At 57.5% G+C, this 13,811-nt stretch overlaps 1 protein-coding gene across 1 annotated transcript in view; it reads left to right on the top strand.

Moving 5' to 3' along the window:
• The window catches only part of LHX4 (LIM homeobox 4), a 39,471-nt gene extending 26,081 nt beyond the window's left edge, over positions 1 to 13,390 (top strand). Inside the window, exons 3-6 of the mRNA XM_075997004.1 lie at positions 5,531 to 5,733; positions 10,049 to 10,203; positions 10,570 to 10,741; positions 12,847 to 13,390. Coding sequence (XP_075853119.1) covers positions 5,531 to 5,733; positions 10,049 to 10,203; positions 10,570 to 10,741; positions 12,847 to 13,241 — 925 coding nt within the window. The 3' untranslated portion in view covers positions 13,242 to 13,390. The remainder of the gene's footprint in view (positions 1 to 5,530; positions 5,734 to 10,048; positions 10,204 to 10,569; positions 10,742 to 12,846) is intronic.
• The last annotated feature ends 421 nt before the right edge of the window (positions 13,391 to 13,811 follow it).

Below are 13,811 nucleotides of genomic sequence, written 5' to 3'. Positions count from 1 at the left end.
AGTGGGCGGTGATATATGCTGGAAATATTGGTACATACAGTAACAGTAAATATCAGCAACTTTCCTGTCAAGTGTGCTGATAGATAAAAGAAATACATGTAGGGAAGTGTCAGCTGGGAAAAAAATATACGGCCTGCAGTAAATCACCGCCGAGCAATTAAAGCATAAAATCAAGTTATGCAGTATTTTGTTTCCGCGGGGCGGTGCGCCGTGCCGTGGCGGCTCCCGCAGGCGAGAGGCTGATGTGGAGCCTGGGCCGGTCCCCTCGACGGCCTTCCAATGGCCAGGAGTCGGGGGGCATCCCTGTGGACGGGCACTGGGTTCCAGTCCAGCTTCACTGCTCGTGGCTGTGAGGCCTTAGGCAGGCTGCTTTCCCTCTCTGGACTTAGCTTTCCTCATCTCAAATGGGCAACGTGTGTTAACGCACCCATAGGAGTGGGTCGCTCATGTAGTCAACTAATACCCACCGAGCACGTATCCCGAGCCAGGCGCCGCTCTGGGCGTGGGATTCAGCAGTGAACAAGACAGAGAAGGCCCCCGCTGTCATGGAGAAGTTTCTAGAGGCAGGAAAGACAGCGAACGCACAACAGCTTCATAGCATGTCTATTGGGATGTGCGCTCTGCAGAGGGGACAGGAAGTGCTGGGGGGGCAAGGGATGCCCCTAGGGTGGTGACACTTGAGGGGAGCCCTGCAGGGAGCGCAGGAGGGGGCCATGCAGGGGTGAGGTGCAGGGGGTGTTGCCAGCAGAGGAGGCAGCGCTTGGGCCCTGGGGCCGGGTGGGTGGCTGGGTGGAGTGAGCAGGGGCAGAGGGAGGGATGAGAGCAAGCAGGTGACCTTCCAAATGGTGGGTGTCTCCTAGGCTGTTAAAGGGAGAGTGGCTTTGACCCTGAGTGAGACGGGAGCCGCTGGCCTGGGAGGGCGGGACTCGGCCCGCTGCAGGGCCAGGGCGGCCTGAGCTAGGGAGGCGGCTATTCGGCTGCGGGAAGGGGCCCCACACCTGGTACCATTTGGGGTAGAGGCTACAGGGTTTGCTGACAGATCAGATCGGGGTGTCCAGAGCATCTGGCCCGAGCCACTGGAAGAACGACGTGGCCATGATCTGAGACGCAAGCCATCCGGCCGGGTGCTCTCCTCAGCCCCGTGCGGCCCTGCACGGGGTGCACGAAGGGTGTGTGGGGGAGGGGTTAGCAAGCGAGGAGGGGCTGGGGGACCGTGACAAGCGCAGTGAAGGGGAAGTCTCTGTGTCATTGGAGTCAGGGGACTGGGGGAGCTCTCTGGAAGGACGGGGTGGTGGCCAGCAAGGCGTGATTGGAAGTTGTCTCTGGAGCTGTCGCAGTTACTGGTAACAACAAGGTTGGGGCAGCGAGCTGCTGACGAAGGGTGGGGGCTGTGACCTCAGGAAGGGAGGTCAAAGGTTCAAGGGGGGCAGGAGGACGGTCTATGCAGGTACCAAGCTACCAAGACTACGGCAGGGCTTTGGGAAGCTGTGAGCCTGAGTGGGTGGTGCTGGGGTGGCAGTGATGGCCACAGGGCGGGTGGTGGGGCTCTGGGCCGAAGGCCTGGCGGGAGGACTGAGGGGGATGGTATGCGCAGCATGAGACCCACTCTGTGCGTGACACACAGTAGGTGCTTGTTGAGTGAGAGCTGCCTTTGTTAGTAGTGTCACGGTGACTAAAATGCGGTACCTTGCGTGGCTGTGATCCTGGGACAAAACCTACCATCAGGAGTGTGTCAGACAGCCAGGGTGTAGGGTTTATGTGTCCCTGGTTCTGGAAGGCCTGGTGCCTGCAAGGACCAGCTGTGGCCCTCTTCCTACAAGGCCCAGGCTTCCTCAAGTCGGTCCCTGCACCTGCGAGTGGCGCAGCCAGGCCTGTCGAAGGCAGCAGGGTGGACAGATGGGCAGAGATGCGAGCTCAGCCGAGCACTGGAGCAGAGGGTGAGAGCAGGTGGCCCCCGAGAGTGGGCTGCGATGTCCCAGCACTTCCCGCCCCACCCTTGAGCTGGTGGTAGGAGCGCGGAAGGCAGGGAGCCTGCCCGCGTGCTGGGGTGGCCGCACCTGTGGGGACCCCGTGGCACGGCCGAGTGTCACGCTCAGGGGCTCAGAGCAGCTGGGCACGTGTAACAGACCAGGCTAGGGGCACCGAGGCAGTGTCTGCTGCCCATGGCAATGGCTGCACGCCCACTGCGTGTGTCCCCTGCCCATGGGAGTGGTGATCGGCCCCTGCCTCGGTCCCCCTTGGGGCCTTGGCCCTCATTGTCAAATAAGGTACTGTAATACTCACCTTTCAGGCTGGGCTCCCCAGGGTCATTTGTGGAACGGGTGTGATGATGACAGCAGGTGGGACGGAGAGTTTCATATTTTGGTGACCCGAAGGCCCCTTTCACCTGTCATTCAAGCCCTTCTTAAAAGCTTTTGCTGTTGAGAGCCAGTCCTTCCCTGGCCACGCAGACACACGTTTCCAGGAGCAGTTCATTCATTCATTCATTCATTCATTCACTCACCGGGTCTTTGCAGCTTGCCTGACACGTGCTGGGCAGAGTGAGAGACGTTCTGGAGGTGCTGGCCAGAGGAGGAGGAGGATGTGAGCCACTCTCGAGTCCTCCCCTGTGTTCCCTTGTGGTTTGGGGCAGTTCCAGCTGCTTTTCCCGGGGGGAGACTGGGCATCCCTGGAGGCCTGGCTGGGCTGACCAAGCGGAGGGATGGTCTTTCTGCAGACAAGGCCAGGCCACGTGGTGCCCAGGTGGGCGGGGCTAAGGGGACTAAGGGTGCCGGTGTCCCGCCCCACCCCCCCGGCAGCCTCCAGATTTGGTGAGGTGGGTTAGACTATTGGTTCTCAGCGTAGCAGCTGAGTTCATGGTCCTTCCTCGTGTGGGGCCGGGGAATTTTAACCATGGCCTTGGCCCTGTCATCTGTGACTCGGGCTGGCCTAAAATCTGGACAAGGGGACAATGTCTCCATCACGTACACACACACACACACACACACACAGCCGGATGGCACCTCAGTCCAGGTCCATCGGCTTAGACTGGAAATAGGGTTGTGGTGGCCCCTGGGGACTGGGCCAGGTCGGGGAGCCCTGTGGGCCTAGCGGGTGCAGGAGGCTCCCTCGGTGGGGGTCCTGCTGGCTGTGCTCCAGGGGAACAAGGTAAGGGGGGGCAACGTCCACTTCCCATCGGCATAAGTCCCACAATCAGGAAAATTGCTTCAATTGCTAAAAAACGCTGGTGGGGAAGTCCATTTATTTTTCATTTTTCTTGTGCACTTGCCACTCTCATGCATGAATCACTGTCGGTATGGAGATTAAATTTATACCCCCGTTATCTTTCATGTCTCTGGTGCGCTGGTGTCAACTGGGCTTCTGGTTAGTGGAGGCCGCCGTCTGCCTGCAGTGGCCGGGCGAGGCCGGGCAGGGGCTCCCCGCGGTGCTGGTCCCCGCCGCCCTCCTCTCCTCCCATCGCTGCCCCGCTGTTCTGGCCACCAAGGCAGGCTTTGCTCTCCGGGCAACTCCAGTTCTTCTCTGGAGCCACTTCTGCCCCAGCATATTCAGCGAAGGCTTAGGACACGCTGTCCAGATCTGGGTGGCTTTCGGCTAGTAACACGCATGCGGGCTTCCTTTCTCTTTGTCGCCACCCCACCCCCGCCCCGCCCCCCCCACACAGAGGGAAGCCTTCCTCTGTAACACGGGCGCTGTGCGGGAAGCCTGTGTTCTGGAAGGTACAGAAGCCCCCAGAGCGGACCGTGTACTTGTTCCCCGTCCTCAGATTTAGCCGTCTCTGGGCACATCCTCTGAGCACACGGTTCCTGACGCATCGACTTATTTATTCAACAAATATTAACTCTGCTTTTCTGGGTCCTGGGTCCCTTTGAAAATCTGAGGAGAGCTCAGGCCCCGTCCCGAGGCACAATTTTGAACAACTTGGGGGGTGGTTTCCAAGGCCTGCACCCCAGGCCCGAACGCCAAGGGGCACTCCAGGAGTTCAGAAGTCTGAGGTCCTCCCAAGCTGCCCCGTCCCAGCCCCTCACACCCGGCACCCTTTTCGTACCCATCTCAGAAGAGGAGACCCCGGGACCACGCTCCTGGCTCCTTTGGGGTTACCTGTGTAGACTTAAAGCCCCCCCTTCTCTCTGGGACACCATGTCCCTGGCGGGGGCTTCTGAAGCCGCAGCTGGCCATGCCCGTTCCGGCCCCGCAGCCCCTCCGCAGGTATCGTTACTGCATAAGAGACCCATCATTCTGCATTAATCTGGGATTCATCATGATAGCCATGACCATAATTAATTTATTTGGTATTAATGTGGATGAAATATGTACTGTCCTTTCAGGGGAAATCAGGCTGCCTATAAGCATTAGTTAAAAGGACCATTAAAATCAAACCTTCCCCAGATCCATTAGGCGAAGTCTTTCATCCTGAAGAAGATAAAGTTCTGCTGTGTGAAATGTCATGAATAATTAGGTTGATTGCTGTTTTAAACTCTGCCCCTGCTTCCCCACCGCCTCCCGCTCCCTCCCGAAGTGGGGAAGGCGCACCTGCAGCAATGCGCCCTCCTGCACCGCCCGCGTCCGCGCCGGGCCTCAGTTTCCCTCCCGCCTTCCACGGCTGCTGACGTGCCTCTGTCTGTCTCTGTGGCCAGAATGGGGCAAGGGGCTTCAACGACCCTGCTAGACTATACTTTTAGTGTGTCTATTTCTCCTTCCTTCCCAGCCTTGGCACAGGTGGCCGCCGATGGCTTCCTCTTGCCTTGGGGCTGTGCCAGGAAGGTGTAGACCAGGGAAGGGTCTGAGGCAGCGTTTTTCAAACTGAGATCCGCAGGCTCCTTGCCCTGGAGTGTTGCAGGGGCTGGGAAGGGCAGATTTCCGGGCCCTCCCTGGACACTGCTCCCCAGGGCTGTGTCCGGGAAGGGGACGGAGGCTGCCACTGAGGGATTCCGTGTGTGCCGAATGGAGGGGAGGGGAGATCTAGGGAGGACAGGAGAGAGAAGCTGTCAGGAGAGCCCCACTCTGCTGACAGGGTGCGCCTTCTCTGGAGCGCCAGCGTGGACACTGGCACGTGCTGTCCCCGGCCACCCGGGGCCTTCTCCTGCGGGGGTGGGGGAAGAGGTGTCGCTGGGAGCTTTGTACAAGCAGCCTGTGGGCACACACGGTTTCCCGGGAGTATGGTCCTCTAGGAGTCACCATAAAGGTGCGGAAGCCGGGCCAGAGGGCCAGACAGCAAGCTCTGGAGGAACTTAGGAACGCCTCCACTGCCCCATGGTTGGTGGGTGTGGACCAGGCAATCCAAGCCCGGGGCTGTCAGAGACACCAGAGACTCTAGCTCTGCTCAGCCCCTTCGTGTGAGCTTGGCGACCCGGGCACAGAGGGATGAAGCTAGATGGAGACAGACAGGACCAGAGGGGGAGCTCTGGGTGGCCTGGGGTGACGCTTGTGGATGCCGGAGTCGTGGGGTGGGACAGGGGCTGCTCCAGGAGATGGAGGGGGGCCCAGGCCTCCCCTCCCCCTGTGCCCTAACCCCTTTCTGCTGCCCCGACAGGCGCTTCGGCACAAAATGCACAGCCTGCCAGCAGGGCATCCCCCCGACCCAGGTGGTGCGCAAGGCCCAGGACTTCGTCTACCACCTGCACTGCTTCGCCTGCATCATCTGCAGCCGGCAGCTGGCCACGGGGGACGAGTTCTACCTCATGGAGGACGGGCGGCTGGTGTGCAAGGAGGACTACGAGACGGCCAAGCAGAACGGTAACCGCGCGGCCCGCCCTCCTCCGGGCCTTGCTCAGGCCGTGCCTCTGCCCGGGGCGTCCTGTCCCCGCGCCCCCATGCCGGCCCCCAGACCCCTGCTCCCACCGCCTGCCGTAGAAGCGTTCCCAGGTCGCTACCTGAGAGAGAATTCTGAACACGCCGGTCGCCGACCACCTGCCGCCTTGCGCAGGCGCGAATGCCCCGGTGCTTGTCGGGAGCTCGCTGCCGCCCCACCACTGGCAAGCTCTCCAGGGACCTTGCCGCCGTCATCCTGGGGGCTCCTTGCCTGGGCTGGGGGTGCCAAGTGGCAGCGGGAGCTTGGTCCACTGTGGACACTTGGGGTGCGCATTTGCCCCGCACCCCACGTCTCAGCGTCTGCAGCCAGTGGGAGCCCAGAACGGCCTCGGTCCCCTTCCCTGGGTGGCTCGCGTTCCAGTTCCGTGTTCTGTTACCGTCTCAGACCGGGGCTTCTCCAGGGCGGGGGGCCCCTGCTGTTTCTGAAGGCGCTCAGTCACTGTGCCAGGGAAGAGGAAGAACACTTGGCCAACTTCCGGGGGGGACTCCAACTCAACACTGTAACTGCCCCCTACCCAGCCCACCCCATGTCACCGTCCTTCACCCCAGCCGCCTCGGGCCACTGTCCCTGGCTGCCCCGGGGCTCACTGCACAGCAGAGCCTGGAACCAGGCCTGGGCCTTCAGCAGCCGCGCCTGGAAAGCCCGCCTTGGCCTGCGCAGCGCGGGCCACCACTCTCCCGCCCTCCACGCCGTGCTCTTGGGCAGCCTGGGACTCCCTTGGCCCCGACGGGGCTCATTTCTCCAGTCTGCCCGCTGGGCCCACAGGGTGGGGGTGTCACACTCTGGCTCTGATCTGGTGTTCTCAGATGCACGAGCTCCCAAAGCATCAAGGTCTTGTGCCTTTGACTAGAGTTTTTCCCAGCACAGCGTGTTACTGTGGAAAGCGGCTCTTGTTGATGGCTCTGGGCTTGATGAGAAAAAAATTAAGCGACAACAATTTTATGTATCTCCTTCCAGATCCTTTCTGGGCTCACGCACATATGTTATACAGAGCAGCTCAGCACACGGAGAAGTTAGGTTTTGGTTGATGAGCACAGTACTCTAGAAGGGGTGTGGAGGGGAGGCCTCTGGGTGGGCCAGGAGGACCCCTGCTGGGCTTTGGCCCAAGGGTGCCCGCCGAGGGGCTGCCTCTCTTCTTCTCGTCCTCCCTCTCCCACCCCCACAGCTCTGGCCTTTCAGGGTGGCGGAGGCCTTTGACCTCCTTCCTCCAGAGACCTGGGGGCTCTTCGAACACATTCCAAGGCTCTTTGCCTTTATGTTCTCTTCTGTTCCTATTCCTTAAAACTCACCCCATGCAATTGCTCTGGAGTTAATTGCGATGTCCCAGAAGATTAGGGTGTCTTGTCAGGGATAAACCATAAAGGCAGGTGCACTCAGATACCAAGACACCTTTGGAACCCTGGTGCCCTTCACCAGAGACACGAGACACACACCCTCCCGGGCCACCACTGCTTCTCTTCATTTACACTCCCGGCAGTGTCAGCGTGGCCCCCCTGGCGTGTGGAGAGTTCAAGAGAAGAGAGACACAAACATAGACTGGGTATACTCTGGCTGGGGAGGCAGGAATGACATTGTGGAGCTCCTACTTTTGTCGAGGTGTATTTGCACCATAGCAGACAACCCAATGTCCCCCAGTGGGACACTGGGTTGGGTATCAGCTGTGTGGGTGTCCCTATGAGCTTGGGGGTTCCTGGCAAGTTGTGTACCTGGCTGAGCCTTGGCTTCTTAGCTGTACGGGGGTAATAATACCTGCCCCAGAGGCTGTTACCTGAGGTTTAAATAGGATTAAGGCTTGGGAAGTAGGATGTCAAGTCAGAGCGAGACCAATGGGGAAGAGAAATGCAGACAGGGAGGTGAGGTTGCTGACATCACACAGTTCTGGAGTGTTCCTAGGTATCACCCCCCAACCCCCAGCTGCCACCTCCAGCTGCCAGCACGGCAGGGGCTGCTCCGCCCTGTGCAACCCAGTGATCCTCAGAGCAGCGGGGGAGTTTGTCTGCTGTGTTTGGCCGCCTTTTCACATTGTTTTCATCCTCCTTGCTACTCTGAACCCTCCTTCGGGCTAATAGCAGCTATTTGCACCTTAGTGTGAATGATTTTGTTCATTTGTTCCATCTCCCCAGATATTTGCATTTTCAATATGATGAGGTTGCATTTTATGCCAGGGACAAGTTCTAGGAGACCCTGCATAATTCAAAACTAACATATTTTCAGACTAATTTGACCATAGGAATTAATGTTAAAAGTGTGTGTGTGGGGGTGTATTCTGGGAGCGCATAAATCCATAACCAGTGAAGCTTATCTTTGCCTTAATGCTACTTTTTATTTTCTCAGCATTATCCTAGCAGCTTGCAGAATGCTCTCTCCTAAATTAACAGCCCAGGTATCGTGGTCTCGCTTAGCCTTCCTCCTAGCGTTTTATCACATTTAACTTCCATACCAAAGTTATTGATTTTTGGGTACATTTTTCAGCATGAGCACTGCCACCGCTACTTAATGAATACTTGGATGACATCGTTATAGGATATAAAAAAGATTTTAAATTATAATAACAGTGAATGTTAAAATAACAGCATATTAGTCCTCATAATCGCAAGAGGAAAGTCCTGTGTGTGTGAGCAGCAGTGTGGGACCCCTGGGCCACAAACCAGGGCGACAGGGGTCTGTCGCAGTGTCGCTGCCATCTGGCTGTGGTGAGAAGAATTTCTAACTCACTCGGCCAAGCTATTTTGCAAAAGGCAAAAGATTAATACGATCTGAAGGGAGACCAGAGTATTAGGCCAAGCTATTTTGAAATTAAGTGATTCTCGAAGAATGAAAACATTTTTGTTGGTTTCATTATTTCTGATTTGATATGTAAAGACCGTAAACAGATTTTACAAGGATAGTATTTCATATTTGCATAATTCCCATTTGCATCAAACATTCTCATGCTGTAAACTCTGAAAATACAGGCAGGAAGGATTGGCTCCTCATAATAGACGTTAGAGAATTCTGGAGGTTTTCCCCAGTCTTTTAGAATTACTATCTCAGCAGTAGAGTCTCTGGCGAAGGAGCTCTGGAATCCCTCCTCCTGGGTCTGGGACTCCAAGGGAGGGAGCTGGGTGACAGGGGTTCTGGGAGGACAGTGGCTCTGCAGGAGGAGAAAACAGCCTGGGGAGAGGAGAGGACGCTGGGCTGCCCACCCCCCTCGTGTGCATCTCATTCCTCTCGTGCTCCCCACGGGCAGGGGAGGTGGTGTTGCCCCCCCAGACTTCTGAGGGGAGAGGTGACTTGTCAGAGTCACTCATTCAACAACAGCGACAACAAGAATGTTGAACCCAGGCCTTCTGACTCCAGGGAGGACCGAATGCAGGCCAAGTTCTTAGTCAACACCAGCACACAGCAGGTGCTAATAAGTGTTGCCTATTATTTTGGTCCCTAAGGGAGGGTTTTCTTGAATGGAAAGGAAGGAGGAAGGCAGGAACGTAGCAGAGACACTTTAAAGGACTCATGTGAGGACGCACAGAGGCTGAGGGCGCCCTGTTCCTTATTGGCTCCAGGGGGCTGGGGGCTGGGGTACATCCAAGTGCGGGGGAGGAAACAGACCTTTTGCACTTCACTGTGGGCTGCTGAACACACCCATGGGCCTGTCTCTGGGCCTGGCTCTGAGTGGGACGGACCAGCCTTTCACTAACAGGAACTTGAGGCTGGTTCCAAACCCACCGAAGACTTGGGGTTCATCAGTCAGTGTGTCGCCCCGAAACTCAGACCAGAGTTTTCCAGAAAATGTTGACTGGGTTCTGTAGTAAGAAAGTCATTGTGCATTGCAGCTCAGCACACACATTCAGGCAGCGAAATCTAAACTTGCATGAAACGGTGCTAGCCCGCATCTGTTCTGTTCTGTTCCTATTTCCTCTTTTCATTTAATCCACCGAATTGACTTTGCAACCCACCAGTGGGCTCTGAGCCACAGTTTATAAGTGCTGCTCAGACGACAGGTGGGGCCCACATCCGGTCTGAGGAAGGGCCTCCCTGCTGCTGGGCCAGGCTGGCGGAGGCCGGGGGAGGCCGGAGGAGGCCAGGAGCAGAGGGAGGGATGGGGGCGGCAGTCCTCGCCTTTCAGTGACTCGGGAAGTCCTGTCCGCTGTGCTGCGCCCCCTGCCTCCCACCGCCCTGCCTGGAGCGGCCAAGCCGAGGCGGGGCACGCAGGGAGGAGGCCCAGGGAGGAGGCCCAGTAAGAAGTGGTTTCCGTTGCAGACGACTCAGAGGCCGGAGCCAAGCGGCCCCGCACCACCATCACGGCGAAGCAGCTGGAGACGCTGAAGAACGCGTACAAGAACTCGCCCAAGCCCGCGCGGCACGTCAGGGAGCAGCTCTCCTCCGAGACAGGCCTGGACATGCGGGTGGTGCAGGTGAGACGCCGGCCACCTGTGCCTCTGGGGCCCCCACCTGGGCCAGGATGGAGGGTGTCCTGAGCCGGCCCCTGTGTCTGTGCCCACTGCCTGCAGGAGACTCAAGGGAGCACGAGTGACGTCACCTCATGAGTGGTGTCACTGCTCCCCTGGGGACTTGGGCTTGGGGCCGTGACCTCCTCGGTGTCGTGCCAGGACTGGAGACAGAGCCCTCGGGCCCGGGCAGGGGAGCAGCGGGCCCTCACACTCCCGGCCCTGCACCCTAGCGAGGCTCCAGTCTGTTTCCACACCCTGCCTTGGGCGTCCTGGGGGCTTTGGGCTCAGGGTGGACACCCCCCGAGCGTGTCCCTTGTGCTCGTGTGGCAGGTGTGGTTCCAGAACAGAAGGGCCAAGGAGAAGCGGCTGAAGAAGGACGCGGGGCGGCACCGCTGGGGGCAGTTCTACAAGAGCGTGAAGCGCAGCCGGGGCGGCAGCAAGCAGGAGAAGGAGAGCTCCGCGGAGGACTGTGGGGTTAGTGACAGTGAGCTGAGCTTCCGAGGTGAGCAGCCTGGAGGGGCGAGCCCGAGGCCTTAGGACAATCCCCCGGGACACAGTGATCCTGGACACTGGGAGGATCTTTCCCAAGGCCTTGGCAACTCCCTCCTGAACACAGGCTTTCCCCGACTCACAGTGAAGGGTGGGGGAAATGTTAGTGGCTCTTCATGATGGGACAAGGAGTAGAAAACAACAGAGCACAGTTGCTGAGACTCGGAAGCTGGGTGCTCGGGCCCTGCCAGGCCCGTCCTGTGGCCCGAGGCCTCCCCTTCTTCTCTGCTGACCGGGGCTCCCTCTCCAGCTCACATAGCTCCTCCCCAGCCAACCTCCCCTCTATAGGGACACTGGCCCAGCTCCCACGGTCCCCTTCCTCTGGGGAGCCGAGCTCGACAGGCCCTTTCCTGGGAAGTCAGTGCTGCGAGTGAGTGCATGTAAGATGGGCAACAGGCTTCATTTCTGAAATCCCTTTCCCGCCACTCACCCGTCCTGTCCCCCGCACACAAGCTTTGCAGCATGTGCTACATCCAAACCTGCGCACCAGCAACATTGCAATCACTGCATGCTGTCAGTCCTCGGGTTGTTTGCAAATAACCATAATTGTTCTCAGTAACTGAGTCCTCAAATGCGGAAGGTCTTCGGTTGGGAGGAAGCCAAGTGTGCTGAACTGGGGACCAGAAACCTGGTGTCCAGTGTGGCTCTGTCAAATGGGCTCGCTTCTCTGGAGCCTCAGTACCCCCTTCTGTTGAGCCCCAGTCTCCCCACGAGGAGCTCCTCAGCTTCGCCCACCCCCGGTGTTGATGGGTGTCAGTGGATGTGCTCGGGGAACAGTGAGCACATTTGTATACGTGGAGGGCATGGCTGTCCCCACAGGCGGCATGTGGATGACAGGTACAGGCACAAGGCCAAATCATGGCCACTCTACAGTGGAGCTGAGCCTTCACCTTCCTGGAACCTTTAAAGGGCGTGAGCTCCCCGCCCCCCTTTTTCATTTTTATGGGCGGTACGGGACAGGCCGCAGAGGGATGGGTGTTGAAGTCTGCAGTGGGGAGGCGCTATATAGGAATTGATGCAGAGGTCCCAGTGGAAATAGTAAAAGTGGTCTGTGGGATAGGGCAGGGAACAAGTTGCCTGCCAGGAGCACGGCACCCTGAGGGGGCTGTAGCTCGGCCCGGAGGTCTGCTGAGCCCTGGCGGTCACCTCCCTGCAGAACACATGGCCCGTGCAGGCCCCGGGAGGGCTCCTGGGCCTGACGTTCACATCCAGGCCTCTCTTGAGAAGGCCCCTGATCTCACCTGAGCTGTTGAAAGTCATGCCTGGAACACACAGAAACATTGTGAAGTCTTGTTTGGCAGCTCATTTCTGTTGGGTGCCGGTGGGTGCCTGGGGTGACATGCCATTGGTCTCTCTGGGTAATTATATCACCCTTTATTTCTTAAGATCTAAGCTGCTCCCCTCTGTTGGAGAGATGGATTCTTTCAAGTGGCAAAGATTCCATTAGATCCCTTTAATGAAATTTTTCAAGGAAGAGGAAGGTCCATTTGCCTTAATCAAATCAATTCTTTGGCCCTAGTGAAGAGCATATTGAACAGAAAGGGAAACCGAGTCCTTTGATATCGACCCTCTTTTCCAGGTAGACCAGAATGATTTTGTACACATGTCTAAGAGTGGTCCTCAGCTGCCGCTAGCTTCCCAACCAACTAAACCCAGCCTTTTGTCATCTTGAGAGCTTTCAGAGTAAATCTTATCAGCACAGAGCTTCCTTTTGTGACATTGATAACACACGACCCCCCTAGACCTTGGGCATTCTGACTCCTCAGTGTAGCCAGAGTGTCTTAGTACACCAGCCCCATGGGAACAACAAGCTCTCCAAGCATTCGTTCAGCCTTCTGGGACCTGGGAATTTAGTCTCCACAGGTGTTTCTTGCTTTCCCCCTTGACCCGGGTTGGCCTCTGGGTGTCAGGCTGCCATGTTTGGTGTCTGACCCACGCTGGGCCAGGCAACTGCCTCCCGGGCTCCTTTCCTGGTCACGTGTGTTCCAAGGTTGTGAAGAGCAGGGGACCACCGGAGTCCTGGCAGCTGACAATAAATCTCCGTTCTTTTGTCCACAGAGGATCAAATTCTCTCAGAACTTGGCCACACCAATAGGATTTATGGCAACGTGGGGGACGTTACAGGCGGACAGTTAATGAATGGGAGCTTCTCCATGGACGGGACAGGACAACCCTATCAGGACTTGAGGGATGGGAGCCCCTATGGGATCCCCCAGTCTCCATCCTCCATATCGTCCTTGCCATCCCACGCTCCCTTGCTCAATGGGCTGGATTACGCGGTGGACAGTAATCTGGGCATCATCGCGCATGCAGGGCAGGGAGTGAGCCAGACGCTGAGAGCCATGGCCGGGGGACCCACCTCTGACATCTCCACGGGGAGCAGTGTAGGCTACCCCGACTTTCCAACTAGCCCAGCCTCTTGGCTCGATGAAATGGATCATCCTCCTTTTTAAACGTCTCTCCTCCCCACCCTGCCTGTCCTCCTGGCTTGAGAGAATATCTTCAAGGATCAAAAGAGACTTGCCTTTTAAGGATCAAAAGAGCGCCACTGTGAATTTCCATTATTTTCAATGGAAGTCCTCCGCCGAGTCCTAGCAGGCTGCGAGACCACGCTAGGGCGCTGTTTTCTTGGGGTGGGAGAGCAGCCTTATCCCAGAACGCGGCGCAGGGTGCGCAGCCCGGAGCTCTAGGGATGCTGGCTTGCTGGCTGTCTCCCCTCCTGCCCTGCTTAGAGGCTTTGGCTGCTCAGTGCTTTGGTAGCACGAGGTGACTGTGACAGGCCCCCGGGGCCTTGGGGACTCTGCTCCAACTGGTGCGTCTCATGCTGGTGTGTCTCACGCAATGCCTCCCAAACCACCGCTGTCACCGGAACCGACACTCCTAAGGTAGAGGTGTCACGGGCCTTGGGTACAATAAAAGTGATTTTTGGACCACCCTTATTGAACCCTAATTTTCAAAATAGAAAGATCAGCTATTAAAGGTCAGTGAAAACGTTGATGACCACAGTTTGATATTAAAAACAT

Source organism: Microcebus murinus, chromosome 23, assembly GCF_040939455.1.
Source record: "Microcebus murinus isolate Inina chromosome 23, M.murinus_Inina_mat1.0, whole genome shotgun sequence".
In the NCBI taxonomy this organism is placed as follows: Eukaryota; Metazoa; Chordata; class Mammalia; order Primates; family Cheirogaleidae; genus Microcebus; species Microcebus murinus.
This window is presented reverse-complemented; position numbering and strand designations above follow the sequence as displayed.